Consider the following 13,307-nt stretch of genomic DNA (forward strand, 5'->3'; position numbering starts at 1 on the left):
TCTTCAGCGGCTGCATGCAGGTGGAAAACCAACACCTCTCAAAACTCTTCAGAAACACAACCAGTGTGAGTTTGCCTTAAGAGACTTACTGACCTTTTCCTTGCAATACTTTCTGAATTTAGTGACATTATCGCAAAGCCAGAAAGTGCAACATATATTGCTTTTAGCTGCATAGAAGAGTTAAGCTACTGGGTGACAAATAGAGGCAGAAATATTGACATCCTAAAAGAAATAAGCTCTCATTAAGGTAAATTAGATATTTGCCAATGTTCTGTAAAGCTAGCAACAGTTGATACAAAGGAAGTCATTCGTGGGCAGAGCTTGAATAGGTTGATTCTCCACTCTGATAAATGTTTAACTTCTAGATTAGCTTAAAGCAGGTATAGAGTCATTTTTGGTTGGTATTGACTGAATAATGAGATTAATAACTAATCTTTGAGTGCTGCAGTTTCTGAAAGAATTGTAAACTGTCTCAAAAGCCTGCTAATATGAACAGAACAACGTGCACGTACTTCATATTATGAAACAATCAAAAGCCCATAATGTTGTAGCTTCATAACATGATCACCACTATTATTCCTGACTGCATCTCTTAGCAGCCTCAAAATGGAAGCGAAAAGTAGTCCTGGGATGAGATCGAGTATTCAGCACTGCATCTATTACATTACAGGTAAATGCTTCAGACAAATAAAACCATCATTCTCCCCGAGCACATCCTCCCGGTACTATTTAGTACGCATTTCTTCAGAAATAATTGTTCGCCATTTAGAAGCATAAGCCTGAAGTGATCATTCTCCAGTAACTAGGCTGGAGTCTGGCTAAGCTGCTTTGAGCCTGAAATACAGCAGACTTATATCTTGTCTGAAAAGAGCAGTGCGCTGAATAACAGCAGCACAGCCCTTTCTTGATGTGATCTTCTCAGGTCATGACGTGTAAGAGCCAAGAGCCTCTTACTATGATCAGGAGGATGAAGTAGATGAAGTTGTAAAACGAGTGCGCATCCATCACGAAGTACATGATGTCCACCCAGCCCTCCAGAGTGATGACCTACAGGGGAAAGACAAAATTGAAGACACAAATGCAAAGAAAGGAGAAGCACTCCAGCTATGCTATAATCATTCTACCAATGATACATCTAGTATACACTCCTAAAATAAAGCTGCTACAAAGGGGTTCTTTAAGTGAGGCCATAGAATAAATACTTTTGTGGTGAGTGTAAATGTGAAGAACCTTTAAAGTCTAAAGGTTAAAAGGTTAAAGGTTTTCCACAGTCATACTTCTCCATTACAAAAATGCTTCTCAATTGGAAACATAGTGTGACCAATGTTTGTGCCACAAAAAAAAAAAAAAAAAATCTGAGCTTCATAGCTGGGGCCCCACTGCCCTGCCCAATTTCAACCATTCCCTGCCCCAACTCATGCTATCCAGCTGCTGAAGGGACTGAAGGGCTACTTATAATTACCTTACAAACTAGATCAAGTAAGTTAGTGGAAACTGGACAGGGTAAGGGGTCCCTAGGACTAGAATACAGAACTGTGGTTGGTGTGGTGCAACAGACAACACCACTACCGGCCAGCAGGCTACCACACCATGTGGGAGACTGGGGTTCGATTCCCAGTCTCTTATCCCACACCAATAAGAGTCTTTGGGCAACACTACATTGGCCCACCTCTGTAATACGAGTAACCTTGTAAGTCGCTCTGGATAAGAGCGTCTGCTAAATGCAGATCATGTAAATGTAACTGTCCTAATGTAAATGTCCCTATCTACGATACAGTGGAAAGGATTGACCTCAGACAGGGTTTCCCAGCCCTGATCTTGAGGAACCCATGTTGTAACACACTGAAGAATGGCTTGTAAATGATTAGTTAAAGCAGATGCTTTAGGAAAACAGTAAAAAGTGCTGGGCAGCGGTGCTTCTGGACCAGGGGATTTTAAAAACTAATGAAGTTGTTAATCTGCTACAGCTTTCTCCTTATTCTAGCTTCCTAACAGTCTAAAAACAGCCAAACTTGATTAATGGTGTTTTATCTACTGGATAAAACAAGAGGTAATTCAGTGTCACTAAGATTCAGTAGGATCGTTTGTCAGATGCAGTATGTCTTTGGTCAGTGCCTGCAGTATAGTGGTGTACAAATAACTCAGTGCAGTCGTTGTTTCTGAATCCAGACAGGCATCATTAGGCAGTGTTGAGATCTGCGAGCAGGACCTGAATGGCCCTCAGGCTCACAGAAACATCCTGATTCCACATCACCCTCTGTTCCCTCTGTCCCATCTGTCACCCCTTACCCAGTCAGACGGAGAAGAGAAACACTTCTGCAGTTTCAGGTCACTATTGAGCGCACTTGCAGGATGAGGAGCTGTCAGACAGCTAATTCATTTTAGAGCCAGTAAATTAGGCGTCTAGCACCTAGGCCACAGTATTGGCAACTTGCAAGCGAAAGATTAAGCCTTCAATCCCCCCCCCCCATGTCCTCTGTACATGGCAGCTTTCTAAATATTTAATAGATTTCTATTTCGATTTGTTCCCAAAATGCGACCAGCATCCCCTCTGAGACCTGCATGGCACTTTGTATGACTTGAATATGAGATTAAAACCAGAGGAGCATACCATAATAAGACATTTAAAAATTCTAACTTTATCACTGCTTTGAAAGGAAAAGGCTATACAAAGTTAATGGGGGCAGATTAACTCTGTCATCATCTTCAGACACTAAAATCCCAAGAGACAGTCCTTGGGCTCACTGTTTGAATACAAAATGAAGTGCCAGAAAGTCGGGAATCAACAGGGCCATGACAAGTGTGTAAAGTTCTAACAGTGAAGTCCCATCTTGCATAGTTACTGAGACAGAGCACATAGCTACAGAAAAGTATTGCTGTCTCTTTTGGGTATCTACACTCACCAAGCAATTTATTAGGAACACTATACTAATATTGGGTCCTTTTGCTCTCAAAACAACCAAAATTCTTCATGGCTAGGATTCCAAAAGATGTTGGAAAGATTCTGGACCATGTAGACATGATTGCATCTCGCAGTTCCTGCAGAGTTGTCAGGAGCTTTGCCGTTCTACTGCATGCCAACTGAACTCCCATGTAAGGTCATGAAACCAGTTGGAGAGGACTTTTGCTTTGTGACATGGTGCATTATTAAGCTGGAAGTAGCCATTAGAAGATGGATAATTTGTGGTCATGAAATATCACATCGTCAGCAACAATATTCAAATAGGCTGTGGCGTTCAAACAATGATTGATTGGTATCAACAGGCTGGAAGTGTGCCTAGAAAACAGTCACCGCACCATTCCACCACCTCCACCAGCCTGGACTGTTGGCACAAGGCAGGTTGGGTTCATGAATTCATGCTGTCTGTGCCAAAATCTGACCATGTTTACCAGCTTTGGGTTTCAGCAGAAACTTCATCAGACCTCATTTTCTCCAGTTTTGGTGAGCCTGAGCCCACTGCAACTGAAGAAGAACCTGACATGGTCTGCTGTAGACCATCTGCCTCAAGACTGGACACTTTTCTGAGTTTTTATCTGAGTTACTGTAGCCTTTTTCCGTCAGCTTAAACTAGCCTGGCCATTCTCTGATGATCTTGCTCATTAACAAGGCTTTTCCGTCCACAGAACTGCTTCACACTGGACATTCTGCACATTCTGAGTAGATGCTAGAGACTGTTGTACTGAAAATCCAAGCCAGCCTGTCTGGCACTAACAATCATGGCACATTCTGTTTTATTTATTTATTTTAATCAATTTGATCCAATTTTTCACCCATTTTCTCCCCGATTTGGACAGCCAATTAGCCAACCCGTACCACACACACACTAGACAATTACACACTAGAGAACTAGAGAAGGGCAGTGAGCACAAAAACACCTGAAACGGTGGGCAGCCAACTCCAGAGCCCAGGGAGCAGAGAGGGTAAAGGGCCTTGTTTAAAAGACCAACAGTGGCAGCTTGCTGCTGAGCCACCACTGCCGATGCAACATGGCAACCAACGCGCCTGGAGGGAAGCACCACATTCCCGGTCAGCGCTTTGTATCCACCCTGGAGAAAGCAAGGTCAATTGTGCTCTCTAGACTGGGATTCGACCCAGCGAGTCACTGCTCATAGTAACAGTGCTTTAGTCCGCTGGACCACTCAGGCCCCCCTATCATGCCACATTATAAATTACTGAGATCCTATTAACGTGAACATTACCTGAAGCTGCTGCCTCATATCTGCATGATAAATGGGAAGCACTGCTGCCAAATGATTGGATGATTAGATAATTACATGAGTGAGTATTTGTACAGGTCTTCTTAATAAAGTGTATGTCTAACAGTGTTTATACTAATAATAAAGTAAAGCCTGATTTGAGCTGGATTAGTTTTACCAGGAGAGATTGTATAATTTGTATTGGAAAGTATGAAATAAAATGCCACATTAAATATTAACACTTTACAATTATACCATTTTTCTGAAGGGCAAGATTCGTAAGGATATATGGCATCAACGTAGGCCAATAATGACAACTGAAATAAGCCTACAATAGCATTTATAAAGTACTAGCCAATGTGCATTCTTATGAATGATGCACTTCTTTCCTTGCTGTTCTGCTGCTAGACTGTAATTTCTTAACTTGTCTGCTGATTGAGCTTGCGACTTTGTTGGCAAATTCAAGCCTAGACACAAAACCTAAAACTGTAAAACTGTAAGCCAAATCTCTTAAATGACAGTACCTCCCCAGGTAAAACGACTCCAGCTAGCTAATCCAATACAACAGGCTTTAAGTAACACAAGACACTAATGCCAACAGACATCAATGGATAAAAGTCACCTGAAAGATGGCAATCCAGGCATAGCCAATGTTGTCAAAGTTGATGGCCCCCTTGAAGGGATTGACATCTCCAGCAGAGCAGTTGGTGTAGTACTGGTTCCAGTTCACACAGGTGGTGTTGTCTGTGCTGTTGTAGGCTCCCATTTCCAGGCGACACTGCAGGCCCTCCTCTAGCAGCATGGGTATGGAGCTGCATTGGCGCATGCCGTTCTCCCGAGGTTGAGAGCAGATAAATGGGCTTTCGTCATCGTTCTCCGTGTGGTAGTAGGTGTGCAGGTCTAGGTATTGGGGACTAGCACACAGAGACATGGCATATGGGTGACTGGACATGGCAGTTCAAACACCTGGGGTGATAGCTTTACCAGTGTAATGGTCTCTGAAGCTGTATAAGCTGTATTTGCTATATATATATATAATATAATATATAATATATAATATATATAATATAATATAATATATAATATAATATAAGTATTTATTTGAGTTGAAAAATCCCAGTTCTATTGCTTTCTACCACAAAGTTCAGTACAGAGTCTAAAGCTCACAGTTTTCTGCAACTCTTCACCTCAGCCTCAGTATCTTTTACAGTATGCTGGCCAAACAGCCATTTAGGCACCAGTCAGGCTGCAGAGGGATCAGCGCTAACTACCTCTAGAGGACAGAGGGCTGGGAGAGGCCTAGCTCTAATGGTGCTTCCTTCTGACAGAGGATAATTGGGCCGTCTGTCAACACAAATTCACTTCAGAGTGAAAGTGACGTGGCGAATTAGCTGCACAAGTAGCTTCAATTACCCGTTGGGACAAATCTGGGCCTTCCTCGGCTCCAGGCCCCAATAAAATATTTATTTCCTAACAGCAATTTAACATTTTAGGATAGGCTTAATGTTACATAATCACCGCTGCCAGACAGGCTCTGCTGTGCAAAGGATTCATTCAAGCTGATGATCTTTTTTTCACTTTTTTCCTGTTTTCCACAAATGCAAGATATCTCACTTATATATATATATATCACTCTGAATGATCCACTGTGTATACTTGAGTCCACTGTGTATACTTTGTAGACCTTCACCTTGTCTTTAAATGAGTTCCATACATAATTCACAAATGTAACATGCTTCAAAATGTTATGAGAATTGTATAGAAACTGACTGCCTCAAATTGTACCGTATAGTGTTGATAGCAGTCATGATTGGTGATGTTTACAATGCAAATATTGCCATTTTATTTGCTACCCAACACGCCCAGTAAATCACATTGTTAAGATATTGGTAAAATGGTAGCAAAGCAAACGGTTTTATTTGGGTACTATTTATCCCTGGGTTTCTCTCTCTGCCACTAGCATATTGATGCTTAAGGCCAATTTGTAATCTCAAAACTGAAAAATAAATTTACAACAATGTCTCAGGCATCAGGCAGCATATTCACGCCGATTTCATAACATGACTCAACAGCAGTCTGGTTCCTATATAAATATTTCTGAATGTTGCATTCTGACATTTCTCTAAGATGAAACATTTCACATCAAACATCAGAACTTTGTAAACATTTCATAATGTAATTATGAAGACATTTTGAAAAATACAATAAAATACATATGTTCTAAACCTGACCTTATTTCTGCTGATAATCAACCACATTACTGGTTAACCTATATATAATCTTAAATAATCTATAGGGGCACACAAAGTGTAACACAATCTCGTCCTAATAATATTCAACTGTATAGATTTATACAATTGTAACATTAGTCTTGGTTAAAGCAGTAAAAGTACTGTATTTTTTATTTTTTGTATTTATTAAGCTTCTTATCATGCACAATAATTAATGTTTTCATTTATTTGTTTTCTATTTGATTATTACTATCCAATATTTTGGAAATGTGGAAATTTGGATGGGTAGGGTTGATGGGTTAAAAGTTAACATAGGTCTCTAATGTTTTATTATTTCAGTAATTGTGCTTAAATCTGTGCAAAAACACAGATTTACAAACAAACAAACAAACAGATAAACAAACAACAATATATATATATATAAGGCATTTCTGAATGCAAAGAGCAAGTAGTAGCTTTTGTCCATTATAACACAACAACTAACTAGAACTAGAATTTAGAGCCAGTAGATGAACACTCACAGGGAGAAGTTCTCGGGCAGGAAGCAGCGGTTTCGGAGAAGCCCCGCCCACAGCTGGACCCCCACGATCCCAAAGATGAAAAAGACAAAGAAGCAGAGCAGCAACACATTGCCCAGCATGGGGAGAGTATCCAGCAGGAGAGTGACCAGGATCCTCATACCTGCACAAGGAAAAGAAGAAAGGACAGTCAGCACAGACTCACAGAACATGGCCGGAAAACTGGCCCAATAAAACAACACAGTTTTATATGAACGCCTCCTCTGTAATAGCTCAATAACTGCATGCACAATTCTCCATGTTCTCGCGCTTTCTAGTTTACGAGAGCCAACTGTAGAACGCTAGCATAAATGTTTATACAGGGCCATAAAATTCTGAGCACAGGAAACATATCCACTAAACTGATTCTGTGTACTGTCTTCTGGTGGCCTCGTGTCTGCTGCAGACCTTCCCTGGAATGTTTTGTGAAACCAGGTGAGTAGAGCATAAATGATGACAATCATTTCCTATAGAGGGCTGTGGGAGTAAGTGCTGGAGCGGAGTAATCCCGCCCGAGCTCCTGGCAGGCTCGGCGCAGGCGGCGGGACCAATGCAGCCAGCTGTAATTTGCACATTTGGAGGGAGAGTGAGTGGCGATAAGCAGCAAGGCATTATCAGCAGCCAAAATAAATGAATGACAATGAAGGATCCGTCTCACAAGATAAAATGCCTGTCCACGGTGTGGGCTTACAGCACTCATTATTGTGCTGCTGTGCCGTTTCTCAAACTCATCATTCCACAGACAGGTTTAGTTCCGCAAATCCACCAGCCTGGAAAAGCACACCCTGATGGAAGAAAACAAAACTAGAGAAATACCCGATGCTGCATTTCTTGGGGAAATTCAATCTAGCTGCCATCTATACTCTAAATTGTTTAGGTTAGATCATTGTTATGTTATACTAAATTAAGCTTACACTCTTAAAAATAATGGTGCTTTTAATGGTTCTTTGAGGAATGCCAAAAAAGAACCACTTTTGGTTCTGACCTGGCTCTCTACTGCCCTCCTGCCCACTGTCCTGCTCTGAGGCCTCGCGTTGATTCATCCTTACCTCACTGCATGACTATGCTTCTGACCGTTTATCTGTATGGACTTTATCATTCTCATTAATGCTTAATTCAGTTTTTATTGTTGTTTTTATTCATTTTTTGATTCTTATTATTATCCGGCGACGACCTGAGGAGGATGGGTTCCCCTTTTGAGTCTTGGTTCCTCAGGTTTTTTTCTCTCGACCCGAAGGAGTTTTTCCTTGCCACTGTTGCCACTAATTTGCTCAAAAGAGGCTTAGACACGGATCTCTGTAAATCTGCTTTGTGACATTTGTTGTAAAAAGTCTATAGAAATAAAAATTGAATTGGTTCCATGAAGAATCGTGTATGTAATATAAAGTAAGAAAGAAGGTTTACATCAAGTGAAGGTCTGTTTAGACCATCAGAAGGTTCTTCACAGTCATACATCTCTATAAACACGGTTCTTTATGGTACCAAAAGTGGCTCTTCTGTGGCACTGCTCAAAGAACCATTTGAAGCACCTTTTTGTTTAAGAGTCACTTAGACCTGTACACCTACTCATTCATGCAAGTATGTAACCAGTCAAGGAACAGATTAAAATCCCGCAGAATTAAGCCAGCACATCCACGCAGAGCAAGGCTAGTCTTCCAAGGGTTAAGAAATGCAGTTCCGCTTATGTGGTATATTTGCAGTTGTCCATTAGTTTACTTGTAATTAGAAAATGCAACCGTACAACTGTAAAGGCTGAAGATAATGAGCTGCTGCACGACCACGGTACTCTCTCACTGCTAATCCGCTGTGTTTAGATGGAGCATTTATGCACTTTTCTGCCCTCTGCTCATTAGTGACACAAATAACCAAGGGCTTCACCCGACCACAGCGGCTCAGCGAGCCTGGCAAGCTGGGCCTAACAAGCAGCGAATCATTGACAGTGGCACACATCACTGTCCGTGACTAACCAAGCAATAATTCCACATGAACAGGATGTTACTCTGGAGAAAATCTTCTCACTGAATGCTTACACCTATGAGGCAAGAAGCATGAAATACCAGACACTGTATTTCAGTTTTTCTGTCAATAGTGTTCTTCAAATGAAACGCTTGAAAAAGAGGCACCATATTCTACACTTTTATTGTATGTTGTGTAGTTCTTCCACTGAACTCCACTTAAAAGCAGTTGCGTGACTTTATGTGCTAAAAACAGTCACGATTCCTTAATATATAATCGGTCTCTCTCTTGGAACCTTAGAATTAGAGGGGCTGTGGTTGTTACAATGCCTGTAAGATCAATATGAGAGAATTAGCTCTGTTCTGATTGGTTGCAGTGTCTTGTGACTTGTTCAAAAAGCAGTCCAGCCTCTTTGTTACAAGTTCAGCATGGGCAGGGCTGATCAGTTTTAGGCGTAATTGGTAGATTTATATAAATGTAGTAGGTTTCCTAGCATCACAAAAATAATCAATTCAAAACAGTCTGGTTTTCCCCCAAATATAGCACATTTCCAAATATGGACTGTATAGACTAGCGAGTGAGTGGTGCATGTAAAACTTTAACAATGTGAATGTACTTTATCCAATTATTTTAAATTCAGCTTTGCAATATATGGACTCTTTTATGAAATATTATTAGGGATCAACAATGAAGTAATAGTCATTCTGTTCTTCTCAAAATGAAGCATCTCATTTTAAATGAATAACTTGGATACAGCAGGTTGGATCAGTAAAAAAAGTAGGTCAAATGAAGATGTAAGTCAAGTTCTAATGATCTTTTCTTCCACTAACTGCTCCTCTTTTTAATCAAAGTGCTGACAGAAAGGTGATCTCATTAGAGATTTCGGTATGTTGTGTAGCTCAGTATGGCTATAGGCCGCTTACTTTCCCAGAAAGAGGCCATTTGACTGGCATACAAACCAACCAACCACAGACTGTGGTTTTAGCATGATGCAACGCTTCCACAGAAAGCCCCAGGAGAAGCAAAGTGCCGTGTACCATCAAACACGCAGGCCACCTTGTTTACTTGCTGCTAACGGCTTCAGATAAAGCTCTAAACCAGGGGTCGTATGACAGAAACATCTTCACTCTAAAATCTTCTCTGTTTAGTTGCCATGACAACATCAGACAGGACCGAATTTAGGACAGAGGCTTTTACAGAATAATATTCCAGAAGTTTACCATCTTAACTCTAGATCAGAACAGAGGATTACAGATGTACCCTGACTTAATCGTGTCCTATCTTTAGGATAACTCCTACAGTGTGCAAACCTCAGTCATTCCACTGAAGCAAGTAATGTTAGCATTTTAAGCATGTGGAATACAGGTAGTGCAATGGCGCTGTATCCTGTATCCCTTGTGAGAGTGAAGATTTTCTACAAAAAAAACACTCCAAACATGTTCTCCCCATTCCGTCATACCTCCCTGTCACCTGTGTGAAAACCTGGCCGATGAAATATTGCAGTGATGACAGTGAGGAATGAGGAGGCGAAGTTGATCATTTGGCTGTTTATGAGGAGAAATAGCACAGAGGCTGAATTTGGGGAATGGAAACTCAAACTAGGGAACAGTGGGAGGAGCACTTCTGCCTTTATTTTTAACATAAATAATGTCTTACTATAACTTACATTGTCATTTTTTATATTTTTATCAGGCTCGGAAAAAAAACACAAGGGTGTATAGTATGATAGAATTCCTAAATTATGATATGAATTGCTTCTGTAATTCAAACTTGTCACTTAAGACCAATATCTTATATGGCCCAAGGGCTGCGCAAAGTGTTGGATCATGAGGTTTACCTTAACCTCACCCTCTCAACCAATAAGGGAAGCTTTTCATATTATATAGGTCATATAAAATGTTTATGGAGTAGGAACTCCTTAACTTTCAATGCAAGTCAAAGTTAAAAATTCTGAATTCCAAGTCATTCTCGACCACAGAAAAACATACACTTTTAAAATCTTCAGAAATGTTTTTCAATCACGCAACTGTATCTTCTCCCCGTCATGGTGCAGAGAGCAGGTAACTGCTTGTGACTGCTGACTAGCTTGCATTCAGTTTGATACACGCAAATCAGTTTTCTTGTCAGACTGATAAAACACAGTGTTTGGAGGCGTGCACACACAGCTGTGTGGATAGCCAGTCAGAGCATGACCGACAGTGTGACTCCTGGCAGTTGTGGCCATCTAAGAGTATCATAAATATCAGACGGTCTGTGAACCTCAGGGGGCGGGCCGTCTGAAGCTTAAACTACCAGTAAGAGGGCCTTTCATCTTTAATAATTCACTGCAAACTAGAGACAGTGAAGGGCTGCTCTAGCTCTCAACAGGTGGCTAAAGTATCTTCACAAATACCCTTTATGAAAAATATCTCTAGGAGAAATTATTCCCTGAAGAGGACCTTTAAATACCCTTTGCTTTGCTAGCTTACCCATTCCCTTAAAAAGCCATTCCCCAGGGGTGAACTCCATGAGCCAGGCCTGTTCTGGTCCCAGTGCTGGAGTGGAAAGAGACCCCTGGGATAGTCTGCCCTTTTGAGTCCTTCATATATGCCAAACAAGTCTAATATCAAAAGCACAAGGGAACGAGGAGATGTAAGCCATGTTTTGGGATCTAAGGCCTCGGCCTTTATCCCCCATCTGCTTGCTTACAGATTAGAAAGGAGAAATTTAAGTGGCACATTAATTACACTTTTGATGGCTAAAACATGGACATCAATTGCAGTGTGTTAGGAATGTATCACGCTTAAACCTCAAGGGCATCCATAACTGACAGCACACCAAACTCCTGGCATTAAACAGCTCAGTCTTTCTACATTAACTCAATAGCATTTCTGACTCAATTTTCTCTCTAAGCAAAACTCATTAAGGGGCACTACAGTGGACACACTCATGGTTCAGAAACTGCATAGCAACAATAATCACTTATTGATTCATACACTCACATCACACTCACATCTATCAATCATCCTATTCTTGGGTTGGTAAGCCCTGCAGCAACATCAATTCACCAAATATGTCACTTCTCACAGGCATTCTTTCACCTTCCCTCTCTTGATCAGAAAGGTTCCCATGTGCTCTGCTTACTACTCTGGATCTTAAGCCTCAGAAGTTAGAACTCACGTTTGATATTCAAATGTATTTTTAATAACGTGAGCTTGTTCACACTTTGCGTTTACATGTGTTTCATGTCTGGATGGTATTCTCAGCATTCATCTTATCAACAGTAAAGGACAGGTGGTGTGTTCAAACGACAGAAAAACTGAGAAACGATCAACTGAGAAACTTTTCTGTGAATAGTGACGATATTTCCTTTCCATCACTAAGGGCGTGTTTATACTTGTCAGCTTTGGTTTGATTAAAGCATACCCTGGTGCAATTGCTCTGCTAGTGTGGTTCGTTAAAGTAAGTGTGAAGTATGAACACAATACAAACCAAAAAGGCATCTAAACAAACCAAACGCAGAGTTGTGCAAAGGCACAGGGTCACTCAGTCTCAACCCTGCCCGTTTGCTCCACTAATGTCATTCCATCTGCATCTGCCCACTTAATCACAGGTGAGTCTCAGTGCAGACCTGCACAAGTTTCTCAGCTTCAACTTCTTCTGTCTAACGCTTTAGTTTTGCGGGGCTCTGTTCCAAACCATGCACTACCACACTTCACACTAGCTGCTTTCCAAATGCCTAGGTCTGCAGCCAAGGTATATGTGTTATATGCGCGCAGAGAACTGTAGGTAACCGAGGGCCAGGAGGGATGCATCAGTTGCATCCTCCAAATCGGACGTTTTCATTTAAGGCTTTTAGCAGACACTCTTATCCAGAGAGACGTACAAAAGTACTTCACTGTTTACTCAGAAAAATATCCTTAGCTAGTTTTTACAGGCTAGGATCCAAAAGATACCTATAAGCTGAGATACTACTAAAAAGAAAAGTCAGTATGGAGACCATAATACTCTGTACTACCCTGGAAGTACTGGAAGAGGTGGGTCTTCAGTCAGCGTTTGAAGATGGCAAGCTGTTTGGACACCCAGGGGAAGTTCGTGCCACCAACTGCCCTGAAGTACGGAGGGGCTGGTCCATTTTTGGCTTTGTAGGCCAGTGTCGGACCGAGCGTAAGCTGCATTTCTAGGCTGTACACCAAGGGTTCTTCACTTCGGAACAGCCTTCTATGACGTAGTGGCCGAGAAATAGCGACCAAGCCTAGGCTTCGAGATGCAGCTACTGTTTCAAAACTAGCCACCATTAGAATAGCATTACTTGCCTCAGTAAAGTAAAGACAGTTGTACAGTTTTATTATATAATTAAATTATCACTATTATTATCTACATTAAA

At 41.1% G+C, this 13,307-nt stretch overlaps 1 protein-coding gene across 13 annotated transcripts in view; it reads right to left on the reverse strand.

The window, feature by feature from the left end:
• Positions 1-13,307, reverse strand: part of cacna1g (calcium channel, voltage-dependent, T type, alpha 1G subunit) — a 266,549-nt gene that overhangs the window by 110,494 nt on the left and 142,748 nt on the right. For all 13 annotated transcript variants that reach the window (XM_072666928.1, XM_072666922.1, XM_072666923.1 and 10 more), the window contains exons 6-8: positions 6,950-7,109; positions 4,820-5,111; positions 955-1,047 (exon numbers count right to left, since the gene is read on the reverse strand). In XM_072666928.1, coding sequence (XP_072523029.1) covers positions 955-1,047; positions 4,820-5,111; positions 6,950-7,109 — 545 coding nt within the window. The remainder of the gene's footprint in view (positions 1-954; positions 1,048-4,819; positions 5,112-6,949; positions 7,110-13,307) is intronic.

Source organism: Salminus brasiliensis, chromosome 22 (genome assembly GCF_030463535.1).
Source record: "Salminus brasiliensis chromosome 22, fSalBra1.hap2, whole genome shotgun sequence".
Taxonomy (NCBI): domain Eukaryota; kingdom Metazoa; phylum Chordata; class Actinopteri; order Characiformes; family Bryconidae; genus Salminus; species Salminus brasiliensis.